Consider the following 20496-nt stretch of genomic DNA (forward strand, 5'->3'; position numbering starts at 1 on the left):
CAAATGATTAACCAATATTTAGACACTAAGAAAGATCATTCATCCTCGTGAGGGAAATGATGAATTGATATTTGGTCCAGGAGTACTATACCTTAGTGAGGTATGTGCCTTACTGTATTTAGTACAATACACTGAACCAGATGTTACATTTCTTGTGAAGCACAATACCAACATATGGTATTAGAATGAAGTAAAGTTTATCTTTTGATAACTCCAAGAAATTATAGACATGTGTTTGTTCTATTCTAAAGAACTCACCAATAGCCATGGTCTTATTGGGCAAGCAAAAATATGAATATCTATGTAGCCTACATACAAATCGCTCTTAGAAATGTTTTGTATTTACATATAGAAATAAATTGATCCTACAATGATCAAGGAAGCAACATTCATTGCCACATCTTCATATCTCTCAGAAATACATGAGTTTAGTTAAAACTTGTGGCCATTAAAATTTGGAGCGCATGTGAACCACTTTCTGAAGCAAACACTCCAACTATAATGATTACATCAACATATTAATCAATCAGATTAAAGAATTTGAAATTAGGGGGAGATACTCATCAGGGGGAGCATCCAAAACATATCAAGGTTTTAACAAGGCAACCGAAATTGACGTATGGCCATCCAAGGAGTGTTGTAATATAATATGTGGATGGCCCACATGAATAGTTCATTACTATTCATCCAAAGAAAAATCAAATGGATTATTATTCATATGAAGAAAAACGGATGAGTTACTATTTATGTACAATATTTCACTATTCATTTTAGGAAAGTTTGTAAAGTGAATAGTGTTGCTATAGGAATCTTTAAGATGAGAGCATACGAAGGAAGGAAGAAGAGAGAAGAAGAAGAAGAAAGAGATGAGAGAAAAACATATAGAGGAAAGAAAGAGGAGTTATGGAGGAAAGGAAGAGAAGAGAAAAGAAGAGAGATGCGGAAGAAATTACCAGTGAGCCAAGCTAGAGAGAAAAGAGAAAATAATGAGAGTTATTTTGTACTCCTATTATTTCAGATAATGAAAGAAAGTGTTACTGCTGCCTCGAGGATGTAGGCACAATTGCCGAACCTCGTAAATATTGTGTCTTATTTACTTTATTCCACTGCACACATATCGTCGATTTTACAACAAATAAAGAAATATTTCACTACAAGATAAAATCTCTCCACAAATACGAAATACTCATCATTACTCCTGAAAAGCATCCACACAAAAAATACCAGATTCAATTGATATGTGACATTCTACACGTTTCTAATTTTAGCAACAGTAGAAATTTTTTCAAGATAATTTATTTTTTTATTTAATATAACGATACTTGAGGAAAAGGAATTTGAGCTTACTTACACAATGAGCCCATCATGTGAGTTGAACGTGATGCCTCACTCTTACAACAAACAAAAATAACTAAACCGTAATACTAATGACAAATGCCTATATACATGCATGATGGAGGCCCAACTTTAGAAGTTTTATATGAACAATAGGAGCAAATTGGAGACCCAACTATGCAATTGCAGATTGTGATGATGATGTTGTAAAACATTTAAGAAGGGCATATAACTTCTCAAAGTGAATGAGGTGCTTTCTGATGCGGTAGAGGTGCAGAGTATAGAGCAATGCAGCCAATGTTACCACACCAAAAGACAGCAAAGTCAACTTCCAAAAATCCTGCAAAATAACAATGCAGTTAAACAAAAACCCAAATGGGTTTCATTAATAACTTTATTAAATATTTTAGAAACTTAAAAAGTTTCTGAAGTGAGAAATATAAAAAATTAGTGTCACACAAAGTCACCAAACTATGGATTCTGGGGTTGAACATGGGGATTGAACACATGAACTGGACTATTTTAGTCTTTAGGTGCAAAACAAAAATGGAAGCTGTTCAAAAGTCAAAACTAGAAGAAGTTGACCATTAGGCTTTTGGTCTATACTCTATAGCTTGACTAATATACGAATGATGTTTGGGTCAATCGAACTAGGGATGCAACTCGAGAGAAACTTAGATGCAGCTGATCGTATATTTTCTCGTGCGTATTATTATTATGTTGTGTATATCGCTCTTGTCACCTGACACAATCACATGAGAAGAGAGTAGACACAAAGTGATATACTACCGATTGAACCTTAGCTTTTTCTGTAGTACTTTGTGGGTTAGGTAGTTTGTAAGGTCGACCTAACTTTAATTCATACTTCACAATTTGAGTTTGAACTTACTTTTCAATTTCTGACAGGTTAAAAGCCGATTAGGGTTTTGTGAACTTTGTTGGATTTGGATTGACCTTACCTGAGTTGCACCCTACCTAGAATCATCAAGCCATAAAGTAAAATATGATTACCTGTGGATTAGAGATGATTATTCCCATGACATAACCCATCAGATCCATAATTGACTGAAGGGAGTTTTGAACACCTCCCACTACACATCGATCCGATTCAGGAACTCGATCCTGTCCAACATATGGATACATCTAAATGTCAAGGCATCATAGAAATGCTGAAAACACTTTCATCACAAATCATAAAAAAACCTATAAGATTATTAGTTTAGTTTAAATTAATATTGTTTTACTTTACCTGCATTTGTTGGATTACCGCTAAATCAAACATCCACAATCCAAGCCTAGAAGCAGCCACTCCTGCCATCAGCATATATGCCGATAAGTTGCTATTAGATATCCAAATTGAAGCAACACACAGTAGGAGGAAGGTCCACTGCATTAAGAAATAAATATGAATTAAGATTAGAATCTGAAATTGTGATCACTCGAAAATAAGTCCGCTCTAGTAAATTTAACTGAAATTGTCCAGTTCAGACCGATCCATCAAAGGAGCCCCAAAGTTTTTACCTGAGACCAGATGGACCAAAGTCCGGTTCTGAGTTTTAGAATATGAGATTGCACTATAGGGTACACAATTGTTGCAGCAATTCCAATTGCAGCACTGATTCCACGTGCTATCCCAATGACATATGCAGGTATGCCTTCCCATTCCAGTGTAGCTGTCATCAATGTCCCAAAGCTGGAATAAGAGATTCAATTGGTAAGAGACTTACTCACAAATCACAACGCTAGAATAAATATATGCACAAATAGAACCGGTTTTAAGTTTTTAATCAAAAAGTTTAGACAAACTACATGACTAAATTTCAAGTGCAACAAAAAAGAATATGGATGTTATTTTCAAACTTCAAAGATGAAGGACTATTCGAAAGAGGTTTATGTCTAAACGTATCCCTACTAATCCCCTAAAAAATGGTGGGATTCCTAGGAACTAGTTTAAACATCATTCTTTATACGAAGAGTCCGTCTTAATCCTACAAATTAGAAGATAACATCATATATTCTTCCAAGACTGCACTTGAAATCAAGTCGTTTATCTCGTCTAATCATGTCCGACATATCAAACATGGCCTAAACCATAGTTTATATACGGTTTATTGCCCATTTAGTATCATTTTGGTTCTATTTTTGATTAAAAGTTTGCAACCAGTTCTATTTGTGTGTATAGCCAAAGCCCGACGGAAGTTAAGGTTAAAGGAAATTAGTATTGGTAGGGTTTTTACCTAAGCACAGTAAAAAATAACAGAGACAGAGCAACACCAGGGAGCACAACATCTTGCTGCAAATACACTCTCCATGCAGCCACATAAGGGATCCTTGAGACCATTTCAGTTACTCTCTTAATCCAGCTTACCTCGGCCGGTTCCAAATTGTTTTTATCATGAGAAAGCAAGCTGCTTGTCTCCTGACCATCAGTAGACACATCACTTCTTGAAGGCATTGATATCTTCCGTTGGCTGCTTTCGCCTAGAGCCGGAATCCCTTTGTATACAGACATGAAAAGCCAGTATTCCAACCAGATAGTTGTAGTGTTCCAGAGTGCTAAAGTTAAAGCAGAAGCCTTTAGGGACACAAAGCTGATAATGAAGCCAGTTAGCACAGGAGCACATAGCTTGCAGAAGAGATCGATACGCCGAAGGACCGAGTTCATTTTTGTCAGTATTTCTGGATTAGAATGGCTTTCTGATATCACCACAACCCTGCAGAAAGAGCAATTGATATATAATATGCACAACAAATCTGGGCTAAGGATAAACAAGGACTTATCTTTGACCGACCCAAAAAACCTCATCCTAGAAATTACTTCTATTAAAAGTTAAACATGGCCTGTTTGGGATCTTATTTTGGAAGGGCTAAAGCCTAAAGGTGTGTTGTATTTGTCAAACATAAGGGTGCTTCATTAAGAAGCGCTTTTCCAGAACCACTTGTCAGGTGCTTCATCAAGAAGCACTTTCAAGTTTTTTTTTTAATTTTTTTATTTTTAAACTCACTTGAATTTTTAACAAAAATTTCAGCATATTTCTAATAAGTGCACTTTTAACATAAGCGTGTTGTGCGCATAAATTCGTCATTGTAGTCATACTAATTCTCCTTGTATACACCTTTGCTTTACTCTTTTATATAAGTTTTACATTCTATTTGCGTCTTGTAGGTTGTAACAAGCAAAGAGTGAAAATGAGCTAAAAAGAAAGTACAAAGACTAAAAAAGCTTTTACAATCCTATTCAGTCTGCACTATCTGTGCAGATCAGCGGAGTTCGCAGAATAAATTGTACCGACTCGGAAAGAACCCGAAGATGAGCCGTACACCCTTGTAAAACTACGAACGTCTATTTTCTATAGAATTTATGGTCATGAATATCATTTTTGTAGAGGGCGTTGTGACAGTTTTAGTACATGAAGGTCGGGCTGCACGAGAATTCAAAGTTTTTTACAACTGGGCATATTAGGGGGTTAAAATTTCTATTTACTGTTGGGATGAGCCAAAAGTTTGGAAGAAAACAAATGAGAATGCTTTTTGATATAGGGTAATGCTAGGGAGATCAAAATTTTTAAACTAAATTTGCAAACAAATTGGATTAATTAGTGTCGATTAATGTGCTTTTTCTTATTAGTGCCACATCATTTAGTTTGCAATTTGGTTTAAAAAAATTGGGGTATCATTTTTGTTCACCATCATAAATTATGGTGTATGTTCACCACACACTTAATCAATTGACGCGTGTCATTTCACTTAATCTTGGTTAATTTTTTTTCAAAAATAATAGAGTAACATTTAATGTGAAAGTTAATTAAAATTATGTGTATAATAAGCATACACTATAATTATGTTAGTAAAAAAATACTCCTAAAATTTAGTTTTTCTAACGTTACTCTTCGATATAATGAAACTTTCAAACTCAATAGGTGAAAAGATAAGGAGGCTATTCTTGGCCTTTGGCTGTTACAAATGAAAGGGGACATATTATCCCTGATCAGAGCAGCGTGCAAAACAATAGAAAAAATAAAAGAAATAAAAAAGAAAGCAGCCACCAAACAGAGGAGGCAGCAGCAGCGTGGTAAACAAGAATTAAAATAGAAAATTCAGTGCCAGCCGCACCATCTAATCATTAGAAATGTCTAAGTCAAGTTTGTTTTTTTTTTTTTAAGTTTTCGATTATGCTTTTGTTATAAACGAATTTGACGATGTTTATTGATAATTTCAGATTATATTTCACTTTTTACATGTATTTGTTATGCTTGATCACCATAATTATTTCTTATATTGAGTTTGTTAAATAGATAAATTTAAATGATCGAGGGTTGTGTTTATACCAAGAGACAAAAGAACTATTGCAAAGTTCTTGGAGTTAAGCAGCACGAAAAATCGAAATAGATATTGTGTTTTGGGCTTTGTGTCTTTTGTCAATTCAATTGTATTATGCTTTCTTGAGATGCAACTTAGCAGATAACATTATAAATGCTTTGAGTTTGAAAAGAGTGTAGAAACCATGCCTTATTCCATACTTAGGAGAATCAATATATAGTTTAAAGAATAAATATCATGCCTTTAGGTTGACAAACACTAATATCTCAATCTGTTTGCATGTCGTTGCTTTAGGAAGGTAGTTAGTAGTGAATACTGAAACCCTAACTCGTCTTCTCACTGTTTCAAATCTTATTCCAAATCTGTTTGCATTTGATTATTTTTGTTTTATTCTATTTTGTTTATTATCAGTTTCAAATAATCTTCAACATATTCTATTAAATCTCTTGTGTGAATCTTTGTTAGTTTTTGTGAACAAATTAATTTAAATTCTTAGGAATCATAATCTAGATACGTATTAGTGCAATCTTGTGGGAATGATCTTGTACTTGCTTTCTATACTAGGTGTTTGATCTTGTCTATTGGCAAGTTTAAAACGTGTAATTAGTAGCATAATATTTAGAATGTTAATATTCATGACAAAGCACTTATGAGCAAAATGCTTCCTATAGAAGCAATCTCAGAGCAGCATCGTTCTAATGAAAGTCTGAGCAATTAATTAGAGAATTTACCAGTCTCTTTCAACTAAGATGGTGCCGGCAAGAGTAGAAGTAACTGCAACAGCTCCTGCGACGTTGGTTAATATTACTAGCATGATAAACGCATGAAAATTTGTGCGGCTTAAATCAGAGTAGACCAGTAATGCCATCACAGTGCCTCCAGCAATAATAGAAGAGAGATTTTGTGTTACCAACCAAAGCCGGAGAACCTGTTCACAGAAGTGAAAGATGTGTATAATTATGTAACAATTTTTTTGTCTCCCTTTTTCTTCTAAGAATTCACATATATAAGCTAGCCTATACCTTTATATATGTAAATCTATCCACCCAGTGTCCAACTAAGGGTCCGAAAAGCGCGGTGGAGGCTGATTCCACCGCGCCATAGATAGCAGCAAAGAGTAGGGAGTCGGGCCAAATGCTTATCATGTATAAACCAACAGAAAATTCCCACACCCTGCAGAAAACAGAAGAAAATTCAATAGAAATTAAAGTTTGATCAAAATCCAACCTGCTCTTTCATTTGTTCCTTTTTAGAGATTTCAAGTGATATCAATAATCAACAAGTTCATAATCTTCAACTTAGTTTCTGATCTTTAATTTATCCTTTTTTTTTTTATTCTTTCCAGCACTTGATGTGGTTTCATAAAACTTTCAGCAGCAAAGTAAGAAAAACAAATTATTAATTTCAACGCATCATTTGACGTAATTAAGGAAGTTCACAATAAATTTAAGGAAAAAACTCAAACCAAAAATATAAAAAAATTATACATGAAAAGTAGTAAATTAACCTGGTGCCCCATCTGGATAAAAAGTGGCCAAAGTAGAGATATCTGATTAGATGAGGAGGAACTCCATCATCTTTTGGATTAGGAGGGTGTTCTTGCACTCGGGATAAAAAGGGTTCTCTCACTTCCTCCATTTCAGATCAAAACACCAGACGTGCAGAAGAGCGACCGAGGGTTTGTTGTTACGTGGTGCAAAACTGAAACACTGCAGCTATCAATACAACAATCATAGATATTAATGCTGACTTGAGGATGCGAATCTCTCTAGCTACGTGGTTTTGATCTACTCGGAAAAAAATAGAAAATTGGGTCTCAATCCAGTGCGTCTACGCCTCAGAAAAACCTAGCTGCTAAACAGAAACTCACATTTGATTTGATCACGTGATCGCGATGCTACCAACCCTTCCTGAACTTTCCAACAATAAAAATCCAAATAGTAAAGGCATCTACTTTTTCTATAGCCTATTCGCCTCATAGCAACTCTACCCATGGAGCCCTCCCTCCTCACTGGCAATCCACTATTGAATTCATCCTATTGAACAGTAACTGTCTTTAATGAATAGTAACTGTCATTAATGAACAATAATTGTCATTTGCATCTCAACATTTTGAGCCCCCTCCCTGGCAATAGGCAATAAAATATTAGTTTTTTTTGTTTGTTTAAATAATACAAAATAAAATTATTTGTAATTTCGGATAAGATTTTTTAAATCGTTCTCGTTGCGCCACGTGTCATTTTATAAAAAAAACAATTATTGAGCGATGGAGTTCGATAAGATTTTTATCCAATGTCATCGTGCCACGTGTCGTTATCTTTTGAGAATTTTTACGATAGATTTCGATCAGATTTTAACTCGTTCAAAATTGCGCCACGTGTCATTATCCGAAAAGATAATTATTGGAGATCGATTTCGATAAGATTTTTATCCAATACGATCGTGCCACGTGTCATTATCTTTTCAGAATCTTTGAGGATAGATTTCGATCATATTTTTAACGAATGACGGCATGCCACGTGTCCTCATCTACAATCTGATCCTTTCTGAATCGCCCATATAATCCATCATCCATCCTCACAAATCTCACAAATTGGATTGAAACTTTGAGAGAAAGATAGGAATTTGATTGAAAGTAGTTGAGAAAATATGAAATTGTGGTGTAAGGTAGATGGAGAATAAGTGGTATTTATAGAAAAGTAAAAACAATTTTTTACAAATTTTTTTTCAGATTTTTTACAATTTTTTTCGAATTTTTTCCATTTTTTTTAATTTTGTTATTCAAATAATTAATCTCTGCCGTTGGATTTTAAAAAATTTGAATTCCAACACTCCAGATTGTGCCACGTGTCACAACGGTAACTTTTCTTAATTTTAAAACTATTTTTTCTTTATTTATAAAGCATATTAATATCGACCGTTGATCTCAGATCGAATGGTTGATATTAAATAAGATTTTTTTTTTTTTTTACCGTTGAGATCCAACGGTCCAAATTAAGGAGCCGTTGAGATCGAACGGACCGTGGGAAGCCACGTGGCTTCCCAACGGTAACTGAGACCACTGCAAAAGTGGACTGCTTTTCTGAAAAGCTGTTGGGCGACGCACCCCCATGCGCGAGTGGGGTGCACGCGCTTGACAGAAAAAAATAAAAAAAGGGTTTGGAGCTCGGGCTCACGGGCTGTCAAAAGTTGACAGGCCTTCTGCTCGGGCCTTCTCACCAGCTCGAGCTCTTCAAGGCTGGAGTTGATTCACAGGGCCTCAGGCCCTTTCCTCTCCCCTGCCCCCCGGGCAACTCCCATGGCTGGAGCTGCTCTCATATGCAACTAAAGTAGATAAAATTGTACTATAAAAGTTGACTTGATAGGTTGCCTACTCAATTATGTCATGAAAATATTTGTCACTCATATGGATTAAGCAAGCCAAGTAGGCAGAATTATATTTTAATATTGTATTTTATCTATAATAACTACTTAATTATACATTTTAGTTCTGGCATCCGAAACTTAATTTTCTACTTATGTTATTGTAGTCAACATTGCCTACTTTGGGAAGTAGCTAAAATTTGAAAACTCAATTGCCTATACCAAAGCTAGTTTTGCTTATGTGGCTCATCAAAATGGATTTGCATACTCAATTGCTATTGGAGATGCTCTAATATGATAGAAGGATTAGTTTTTAGACCATATTATGTGACAGTAGTTTACATGCTCAAACAATCGTTACGATATATTAGTGATTCTTACGTACATGACGCTTTACGTAATATTAAAATCGAAACCCTTCAACTGGTGGATTTCTACAAACATTAGATTAATCAGATGAAAAGTCACATCTTCGTTATAGGCCAATCTGTCTGCCACCCTTCCATGCCCTTGTGATTCAACTCTAATATGCTTTATATCTGATCATCAGATGGTAATTATATTAAACACATGAAAGTATTATAGCAAATTCAAGCAATCCTCCAATCCTTGGCCTTCAAATAATGTTAACAACTAGGATATTTAATCATAGTATATACTTTGCAATATTAAATTAAACAAATTAAAAGGTGTGGTCCAATATTTTGGTGGATAGGATGTTGGTTTTTACTCATGTGTCTCGGGTTCGAAACTTCTCACTCCTCTAAATTATTGTAATAATTTCAAACTTTTCCCTCTCCTATTAATAATAATAAAATTAAAAAAAAGTTAAAGGTGCGCAGGGTAACTGATACAAATGGACAAAGTTGTAATACAAATATTAAGGAGGAAATTTTTGTGAGAAAGGTTTATATTAACTCATCCGTTGAGTTGGATACTTCATCATAAATATATACATTTTTCAATTGGCAGTTACGTAAAACTTTTGACTTTTTGCAAGTAATTATCTTTTAATGATTCAATAAAGACAACTGTTATTAGCACTTTAAAAATCACATTCTACACTTCTCACAAGTGTATTTTTCTTTCTAATTATAGAAAGTTTAGAATGCAAAATGAGATTTTTGAAGTTTTAATAACAATTCCCTAAATAAATATATCTTCCTATCAGTCAGCTGTGTCACGGCAACCTCGCCGGCAAGTCCCATGTTGTTGTTTTTGCTTTCTTAATTTTAAGAGTATCTTAAGTTGTAAAATACTCACTCTTCACATGTAAAGTGTTTTTATTCTTGACAAATTAAATCATAAGTTGGCAGTGACACACGTAAAGATGACTTATTAAAAATGTAAAGGTGCAGCCACACAATACTACGATTTTGTAGTATTCATTTTCACTTGCAAGTGGGAGGTCTTAGGTTCGAATCTCGTAGATGGCGAATTCGATACTAAATTAAGTTGAGATGAACTCGAAGTGTAAGGTCAAAACCTGTGTGGATTATGTTGTTGTAAACATAGGATAGTGCTACCTACATACTTATTTTTATTTTTCAAACATTCAACTTAATTTTCAACTATCAAATCGAATGAATTGAATGAGGTAAATGTCTAAAAATTATCAAGGATATGTGGGAGGTAAAAATAGACGTGTCATCGCACAACCCTATTGCAATTCTACATAATCTAAATTACTTAATAACAAAATTTTCTTTGTCAATAAAAAAAGAGAGTAGAAGTTAGAAGGATCAAATTAAGAACTTAAAAAAACAATAATCAAAGTAAACGTTATTGACAATATAGTAAACTAAACACAATTTTTTTTTCACAGCCGCAAAATGAATGCGGGGAAGGCAGGATTTGAGAGCGTTGAATCAGTCAAATTATTGCATGATTTATAACTTGATGGAGTCTTTCATGTTCCAAAGTTTCGTGTTAATTTATTGTGTGTGAGTAAATTAACACGAGCTAGCGTGATGCAAAACTGGCCAAGGATTTGCTGTCCCTAAAATAATGTCTCCTTTCGTGTCTCATTTTTATTTGTTTGACACGTGTCTTTCACCTTAATAGTGGTTAACTTCTGTTAAGCTTTATTATCTTGTATTGAGAAATAATAAAAAAACCTCCAAAATACCAAAAGTCAAGCCGAAGCGGCCGAGACTGTCTATTTCCCCAACGCCTTCGTCTTCATCGCCGAACACCCCAACCATCCCAAAAGTTGCCATAATTCTCATTGATGGTGTCCATGCTAAAACTCGAAACGATGTTCCATGAAAAATATATCGATAAAGATCGGAATTGAATCGGATCGGAATTGTCGTTTGGAATCTCATTGAACCGGAGCCAACGATTTGATTCGAGTCGAACTAGAGCCGGCGATTTAAATTGAAATGAACTGGATCTGTCGATTTGATTTGAATCGAACTAAATCGAAGCCGGCGATTTGGATTGAATTTCTGAGGAATTGGGAGATAACGATATCGTGGGGATCAATTAGGCTCTGAAGCGGGAGTTTAGAGGGAGAGAGAGGGAGGGAGAGATACAAATCGAGGCCGAGGGTGTTGTCGTCGGTGAGGTGGGGTGGTTGAGGTGCTTGGCTGACGGCACCGGTTGCTCGGGAATCTGATACTCCTCATGTATTTTGGGGAATTGTTTTTTCGACTGAACTCACAATAATACAACTTAACAGACGTAAACTTCTGTTAAAATGGATGACACGTGTCAAATAAATGAAAAAGAGACATAGAAGGAGACGTCACTTCAGGGACAGCAGATCCTTGGCCTGCAAAACTATTAATTTATTGAGCTGAGCGTTTGTTTTTCATATAGCACGTCTTGGTTTCGATTTCTGATGATGGTGATTAGGAGAAGGCTGAAATACCTTTGTGAGTCTTCCCGATCTCTGAAATTGTGGACTGCTGTGGTGAAGTCATTAGCTATTCCCCTTTAGGAAAAAAAAAATAGGCATAGTTATATTTTAATATTTTATTTTATCTATAACGTCTACTTTTACTTGGGATTCTTAACGAAACACTCCTGGTACTGTTCACTTTTAACGTTAAGGACATTTTAACTCTAAAAAGCCACTTTTGGTACTATTCACTTACAACACATTTTTGTCATTTTTATTAAAACTCAAAGTTTTTAAGCTCTTTTCATTAATTTTCTTCTTTTACATTTTAGTTTTGGCATGCAAAGCTTGATTTGCCTACTTGTGTTATTGTAGTCAACATTGCTTATAGTAGGCAAAATTTGTAAACTCAATTACCTATACCGTTGAAGCTAGTTTTACTTACATGGCTCATCAAATGAATTTGCATACTCAATTGCCATTAGAGATGCTCTAATATAATACATGAACTAGATTTTTAGACCATATTATGTGACAGAAGATCACATGCTAAAACAACCGTTATAATATACTAATAATTCTTACGTACATGACTCGTTACGTCATAGTAAAATCGAAACCCTTCGGCGGGTGGATTTTATAAGGAACGCATATGTTAGATCATAGTACAAATCAGATAAATTGAGCAAAATTAAGAGAATTAGAATCCTGCACATGCAATTCTACAGACATAAGATTAATTAGATGAAAAGTCAGATCTTCATGAAAAGTATTGAGTAAACTATAATGCTAAAAGTACTTTTAGCAAAGACAGATGGGATTAGAATAGTTAATATGAAAGTTTCATTAATTGATATTGTTCACCTGTCTTCAATAAAAAAAACATTTTTTTATAAATATGTACATAACTGTTTTTGCTTTCTACTGTTTTGAAATCATAATTTTGACAAAAAAAAAACATTTCTTTTTCTCATTTACCAAACTCAATTAAGGCTTCAATTAAGTATATACTTTGCAACGTTTATTTAAAAGGAAAACTAATGAAAAAGGTTTAAAAACTTTGAGTTTTAATGATAAGGACAAAATAAAGGGTAAAGTGAATAGTACCAGGATTGACTTTTTAGTGTAAAAATGTGGTTTTTCGTTAAAGTGAACAGTACCGGGTGCTTTTCGTTAAAGTTCCCTTATTTAAATTTGCACACAGAAGCAATGCTGCAATCCTTGGCCATCAAGCAATGTTAACAACTATGATTAGTCATTAGTATACACTTTGCAACATTTAATTAAATAAATTAAGAGGTCGAAGGTGCATGGCAGCTATACAAATGGACAAAGTTGTGATACAAAAATTAAGGGGAAAAAATCATTGAAAAAGGTTTATATTAACTCATCTGTTGAGTTAGATGCTTAATTATAAATATATACATTTTTTCAATTGGCGGTTACCTAAAACTTTTGTATTTATGCGAGTAATTCGCTTTCAATGATTAAATAAATACATGTATCAGTCAGTCAGCTGTGTCAGGTTTGTAAAATACCACTTGCAAGTCTCAACAGCAACCTCGCCGGCAAGTCCCATGCGGTTATTTTACCTTTCTTAATATCAAGCGTATTTTAAGTCGGATGTGGTGGATTGACAGACCCCCATCTTCGTTAGTTCATGTTTTATGTAATGATGGTCTTCTTTGTTCTCGTTAGCCGGATGTGGTGGGTTTGGGGTGACACTTCAACTTAGTTCAAGTGTTTGTGGCTTGTATCCCCGCTCACTGTTTTGCTTTGTTTTTAGTTTCGTAGTGTTTGCCTTTGTGTAAGCTTTCTTGCTTTTGTTTGGCTTCTTAGCCCTGGGATGTGTTTCTCCTGGTTCTCAAAAAAAAAAAAAAAATCAAGAGTATTTTAAGTCAGAGAATACTCGGCCCCTCACATGTAAGGTGTTATTATTCTTGCACAAATCAAATCACAAGTTGACCATTGACACACGTCAAGATGACTTGTTAAAAATGTAAAGGCGCAAAAGGAAATCAAAGTTCTTTTAAATTTTATTCGTGTCTCACTTATTTAGAATGAGTTTGAAGCTGTTTCTTGTAAATTTTATTTGTGTCTCACTTATTTGAAATGAGTTGGAAGCCACTTCCAAATGAGTCTCTTAACTTTGCTTACATTTACCAACACATGCAAAATGAAATAAACCTTTTAGTGGCAGAATAGTTATCTTAAAACAGTCGCTAAAGATATGCACAACCTCTTCAGTGACAAAAAATCGTTGGTCCTCACCGAAAAAGCTTCAGCGACCATTTTATATATATTTTTTTTCTTTGTAAATTTTAGTAAGCGCATGCATAGCATCTGTTCAATTGCTTGCAAGTAGGCCTGGCATTTTGGACCCAACCCGTTAACCCGACCTGACCCAACCCGTTAATATTTGTATTTGGGTGGATGCTTAACGGGTCGGGTCGTTAACAGGTGAACCCGTTAACAACCCGTTAAATAACGGGTCACTTTGGGTCAACCCGTTAGACCCGTTAGGACCCGTTAACACCCGTTAGTTGAGGATATTTTAGTAATTTTAGTAAAATCTTAATGACAAAAAATAAACTTTATGCAAAAAATAAAAATAAAAATAATTGTTAACGGGTGTTAACGGGTGAAACGGATGACCCGTTAACTTAACGGGTCGGGTTCGGGTGACCCATTAACTTAACGGGTCGGGTTCAACACGACCCAAACCCAATAAATCCGACCCGTTTGCAGGTCTACTTGCAAGTAACAACTCAAACTTTAGAGATGAAAGTGCATTTAACAAATAATTGTTTTCCAATGAAAATAAAGGTTTGGGTACATTGATAGGTCCAGGAAAAAAAACAAAGATGAGCGAAGAAAGTATGAAACTTGTTACAGGCACATCCATGGCGGGCGAAGGTCAGCACGACTCCAAGCACAGCCTACGACATCCTACCACAAGAAGCAAAGACACTAGAGATCAGTTTAGCCGGATATGCGCAATTGACGACAGAAGACATCAATTATCTGGCAAAGCATACAGTTATGATATCTATTGACCACATCATCCTCCACAAACTTTGGCAAAGCAAATCATTCAAATATTCTAATAATTCTGAGACCACACCTCGACTTCTCAGCATTATGTATCGTAAAACTACTTCCGATTCAGTTTCATATACGTTGTCATGGGGAAAATGAATGAACGGTCCTTAGAAATGCACAGTGATGAAATCTATTCTATATTTTTGTATGAGAAACAAACGTTGGACTTTTTATTAGGAAAATGAGAGAGATCCAACGATTGGTTGAAATTTTCTGGTAGACAGCTATGTCAATCCACACACACACAGATATTAGCAACTTTCTCCTCTTCAGAATTCAAGTTGACCAGATTGCCGCAAATATTTAACAGAGGCAATACAATGAAGACTCGACAAACCAAACCAGTATAAATATTATGTCAGCAATAAGGGCTTTTCAAAGCGCAAATGCAATATACACTCCTAGTTTTGTCATCCTGCACTGGTTCCGTGAGTTATGAAGATGATAAAATATTGATTTTGGAGTACAAAATGAACCGATAGCGAGACCCTTTCAAATGGTAAAGAAAATTATTACCAAATGCTGAGATCTTGGGGGTGCTGTATACCACTCAAGATTGATTGTTTTAATCTTAACAAACGATGAATCAGGAAGGATAGAGAAATGAAAGGATGCAAAGGGTTAATCATGAAGGACAACGGAAAAGAAATATGTGTTTCTCCCTCCTCTTACATTGGTGATGGGAAGGAAAGTAGCAGGGGGGAGGGAAAAATAAACTCCAAAAGACTCAACAAAGAAGATGCAAATTCTAAGCTTGAAAACCGATGTGAAACAAATTCTTTTTTTTATGTATCTCATAAATGAAGGAAAACAAATACAAATGAGCTACGGAAGTCAATCAACAAATACTAAGTATCAAGTAAGATCAATTACATACATACACATAGAAGACGTTGTCCGACAAAACGAATGTTCGTAGGATTACAAATTTTGAAATTTCTCACATACGGGATCACACTCGTTGTTCACTATTTTTGCGGACTCGAATTATTCTAAATATTGAACGATGAAGTAAAACAAGAACAAAAAGGGCAAGAACAAAAGCAATACCAGCTCAAAATTTGATCGGGCGTGAAGGCTAACTTAGTCGTGCTAAGAATCACACTTCAGTTCATCTGAATCTGAATCACTTGCATTATAACCTGCCAGACACAGAAGACCAAACAGAGGCAAAGCTAATAAGGCAAGGATGATTAGCACAATGATGACGATAACAGAAATTGCAAAGACAGAAGTCAAACCTGGCTGCTTATCACCAACTTTCCAAGCTGAAGATCGCGTCCTCGACGCTCTTGTAATCCATACTCTTCCCTGTAAAATCGCGAAAACCGAAAAGCATTAGCACAAATAAGAATCATAACGCAATCACAACCAGAGCTCTAATTAAGTACTAATCCTAACATTTAACTCTACAATTTGTAGTGCCAAACACAAAGCTTGCAACTTTAGCTAATAAAATTGATCAAAAAACAAGTTCAGCCACTTAATGTAAACTAATTAGGATTAGAACACGAAAACAAGATCAGAAAACAAAAAGCTCAGAACTTGAACCCTAAAACCCAAAACCCACATAAAAAAACCCAGAAATCAAACCAAACCCAGAAAGGCAATTACCATGTGGGCATCTCTGGCGACGCCATAGCCGTTGTAATACATCTGGCCCACCAAAACCTGCATGTTAATATCGCCGGTCTTGGCCTCCTTGAGCGTGTCCTTGAACCACCGCTTTATGCAGTCCGACACGACGGCCGAGAGCGGCACGCGGTGTTCGTTGCTGCTGCTGTTCGCGTTCACTGAGCTGCTCTCAGACTCCATCTCCTTCCCCTTCGACAACCTCGGCCGCTTCGACGATTTCTGGGTTGTCGGCGAGGTGGGCCTCGTTTGCTTTGGGGGAGAGGTCACTAGGCTCTGCGACGTCGTTTTGGCGACTTGGTACAGCCTGGCGGTGGAGGGAAGCGACTTTCCCATATTATTAAATTGCAAACAAAAAGACTTGAAATTTCTGAATTAAAAAAGACTGCAAGAGATTCGAAAACGAAAACAGTTTTTTGAAGATCGCGGATTTTTGGGTTTTTTTGAATTTTTTACTTACCTTTTGTGTTGTTAAAGTGGAAAAGCCAGATTCGAAAACAGTTTTTAACAAGTGGGGAGCCGAAGCTGCGAGGCGGGTTTTTTTTTTTCTCAGGGGACACGGCGATTCGTGACTGTTTGGAACTGAGCGTGGGTGTTAAGGTACGAGGGAGGACTGAGGAGAGAGAAAGTGGCGGCCCGGTTAAATCGCTGCCATGTCCAGGGGCCGTACGACGTCGTGTTGGCGGTGGATGGTGGCGAACGTGGTGATCTTGTTTGCTGAAGACTTCGTTTGAGTTTTGATGTCTGTATTTTTTTGGATTACTTTTTTACTTTTAAATATAAAAATGGCGCTATTTGACAAGACTACTTTGTAATATTTATCAGCATCGCCATGAAAACGCATGCTAAATAGTAATATCAGCAGCTTTTCCATGTCATTGTGGGCCCTCAGCCACCAGTTTCCACCAAGCTTATGTATTCCATGACGTGTGTGGTGAGCGATGACGTTGAAATGTCTAGTCATTCATGCAGTTGAACAGTAGTAATCCCACAACATGAGTTTGTGCTATGTGTTAACGTGTGAGGGACTGTCCGTCGTTAATTTTAGAGAACTTTAACGAAAAGTATCAGGTACGGTTCATTTTAACGAAAAATTACATTTTTACATTAAAAAGTCAATCCTGGTACTGTTCACTTTACCCTTTATTTTGTCCTTATCATTAAAACTCAAAGTTTTCAAGCCCTTTTTATTAGTTTTCCTTTCATTTTAGGGCTGGTTTGGTATTACTGTGCTTTGAAAAAAAGTTAGTGTGAGAATAAGCGGCTGTGAAATAAATCAACAGAGTGTTTGGTAAACTTTTTTTAAAAGTGCTTTTGGAAAAAAAAAAAAGCAGTCTCATAGTGGGTCTTTTCATTAAAGGGGTACTGTAGCTCCGTGTGCTTTGAAAAAAAGCCAGTTTTTCAAAGCTGCAAATAGCAGCTTCAGCTTTTTCCTTTGATTTCAGCTTATTCTCACAGCAGCTTTCAAAATAAGCCCTTTTTTTTTTCAGTTCATCAAACACCTAAAACCCTCACAGCTTTTTTTCATAGATGCTTTTTTTTTAAGCACCTCACTCCCAAACCATCCCTGGAAAGGGAAGTTGATTAAATGCTAAGTGAGTTTGACTATTGGAGGCAATCATGCAAGTGGACCTTAGTTGGCTCAAGTGACCATTGGCAGCTAATGTTAGGTCTGGTTTGGTACTGAGATAATTCTGAAAAAAAAACTAGTATAAAAAAAAGTTGGGAGTTTTTTTTCGTTTGGTAAACATTCAGCTTCAGCTTTTTTCATAGTTTTGGGTGAAAAAAAAAGTCAAAAACAAGAAGCTGCAAAACCCAGCTTTGAAAAACTGGTTTTTTTTCACATCTGTTTTACATAAAAGTTTACCAAACACTATAATACAACCTTTTTTTTTTCAAAAGCATTTTTACAAAAAAGTTTACCAAACACTTTACAGCTTTATTTCACAGCCGCTTATTCTCACAACACAGCAGAAGCAGTTTTTTTTCAAAACACAACAATACCAAACCAGCCCTTAGTCAGTTTGAATGGTGACTGTTGATGAAAGTGAAACTTGCAAAGGCAAGTTCTGAACTAGCATCCGAAGCTAGGCGGTACTCTGGTTTGTATTGTCGTTGCTTGGATTAGAGAGAAGGAAGGGCTTACACCAAAACTTGGTTGATCTGATCTTGTATGCCCGGGAAGGAGGAGTCGATAGAGAGAGCTTCAGATCGAATCTTTAATCTCATCTCTAGAGGCAATATCTTTCTCTATGCCCATGATCCAAGTAGACCTTACTAGGCTCGAGTGACTGCTGATGGTTGATGCTAGTGAGTTTGATGGTCAGTTATTGATGTAGGTAGAACTTATTTAGCGTGCATGAGTTATTGTCAGGCGTTCATAATAGTAAGTTGATTGCCTAACCGTTGTTCGTTGATACAAATGTTACTCACTAGGTAGGATTGATGCTACCATCGCTTATCTAAATATCACAATTGGATAAATCTGATGTCTCTGCCCAGTTAGTGTGCTTATTGGAGTTCTAATTTGTCATATATCTATGGGATTATTGGCACCATCGTATTTGTCTCATTCTTTTTCTTGCAAGCATCGTTTGTATATCAACAGAACGGATAAGAAAGCCTCCTCAAATGTTGTCATCAAAGGGATTGCTATGAAAAAATAGTATTAATTATTGGTAACATGAACATGAACCATCAATGAAACGACGAAATCGGTTATTGTCCCCAATTATGATCTCTCACCCTGTAATCTTCGAGACCAGCTTTATCGCTTCATGACAATTGCGGCACACTCGAAGGTTGTTCACAACTCGATTGGTATCTGTAGGAGCAGTGCTGATCAGACCAAACGCAACGGCCAGCTTCTCGCTTGACAGCCAAGGAAATGCTCCTTTTCTTCCTCTTCTATGTCCCAACAATATACGAAATCTGTGGTCGGAACATAACCTGCTGCTTTCAATTCCTTAGCCAACTCGTGAAGTTTTGCATATATCTTATCTGACAATGCGTGGGACTTGTCTCCAACAAGGAGTTCGTGAACAGCCCCATTTACTTCGATCCAACTGCAACCCGGGATTTTCTTCATCCCTTGCTGACTCGTTCGTGATCTGGTATCTGCTGCCCTCATCCCATTTATGACTTGCAGAGTAAATATTTGACAGGAGAACATAGTGTGCTGAGTTCCATGGTTCTAGCTCAATGATTTGTTTCAGTACAAGTTCAGCCAATTGTGTATTCCTATGTAGCCGGCGTCCACCCATGCTTCCCCAAACGCTGCAATTCGCATCCACTGACATACTTTTAATTAACTCATAAGCTTCATCCAACAAAGCTGTGCAGCCAAGAAGCTCCACCATACATCCATAATGCTCAATTGTCGGAGTCAAGGAAAAGACCCTCGTCGTGTTATTGAAATACCTCCGACCCTCATCAACTAGACCGGCATGACAGCACACACAAAGCACCCTTATCAAATTGCTAGCCAGTCCCCTAATTCTAGCGCTCCTAAACTTGCACAAGCAGAAAGAACGCCGACCATGGCATTGCAATCGCGTTTCAAATTCTCCTTCTGCATTTGAAAGAAGAGGTCTATTGCGTCTTTAGGAAGCCCATTTGATGCATATCCTGAATCATGTTACCCCAAGAAACCGTATCCTTTTCCGGCATCCCATCGAACACACAACGCGCTTTCTCCATCCCGCACTTGGCATACATGTCTAGTAAAGAAGTAGCAACAAACACATTCCTCCCAATGCCAATATCCGTTATGTACCCATCCATCCACCACCCACTCCCTAAATCCCCTAACCTCCCACACGCGGAACCCGAACGAGGCTGAAACCATCAGGCCTCAAACCCATCTCCAACGACCTGCGAAACTTACCAATAGGTTCCCT

At 36.4% G+C, this 20496-nt stretch overlaps 2 protein-coding genes and 1 pseudogene across 3 annotated transcripts; all 3 read right to left on the reverse strand.

Annotated features, from left to right (window-relative positions):
• Window positions 1-1280: 1280 nt before the first annotated feature.
• Window positions 1281-7541, reverse strand: LOC126593071 (solute carrier family 40 member 2-like). The gene is made up of 9 exons (XM_050258939.1): window positions 7397-7541; window positions 7163-7354; window positions 6678-6828; window positions 6387-6583; window positions 3573-4049; window positions 2857-3028; window positions 2585-2722; window positions 2347-2457; window positions 1281-1675 (listed from the first exon to the last, which is right to left on the reverse strand). Exons 2-9 carry the CDS (start codon window positions 7291-7293, stop codon window positions 1511-1513), a joined length of 1542 nt encoding a protein of 513 aa, XP_050114896.1. The 5' UTR covers window positions 7294-7354; window positions 7397-7541; the 3' UTR covers window positions 1281-1510.
• A 7096-nt stretch (window positions 7542-14637) lies between these two features.
• LOC126593084 (uncharacterized) lies at window positions 14638-17389 on the reverse strand. 2 transcript variants are annotated; one of them, XM_050258957.1, is made up of 5 exons: window positions 17058-17389; window positions 16580-16904; window positions 16207-16276; window positions 16016-16107; window positions 14638-14812 (listed from the first exon to the last, which is right to left on the reverse strand). In XM_050258957.1, the coding sequence occupies exons 2-4, from the start codon at window positions 16778-16780 to the stop codon at window positions 16058-16060; spliced, it is 321 nt and encodes a 106-aa protein (XP_050114914.1). In that variant the 5' UTR covers window positions 16781-16904; window positions 17058-17389; the 3' UTR covers window positions 14638-14812; window positions 16016-16057. The 2 variants fall into 2 exon arrangements, with proteins under 2 accessions (XP_050114914.1, XP_050114913.1); XM_050258956.1 differs by lacking the exon at window positions 17058-17389 and having other exon boundaries at window positions 16580-17036.
• Window positions 17390-19269: 1880 nt separating this feature from the next.
• LOC126592297 (putative pentatricopeptide repeat-containing protein At3g08820) lies at window positions 19270-20380 on the reverse strand (annotated as a pseudogene).
• Window positions 20381-20496: the final 116 nt, after the last annotated feature.

This window comes from Malus sylvestris, chromosome 12 (genome assembly GCF_916048215.2).
Source record: "Malus sylvestris chromosome 12, drMalSylv7.2, whole genome shotgun sequence".
Lineage (NCBI taxonomy): Eukaryota > Viridiplantae > Streptophyta > Magnoliopsida > Rosales > Rosaceae > Malus > Malus sylvestris.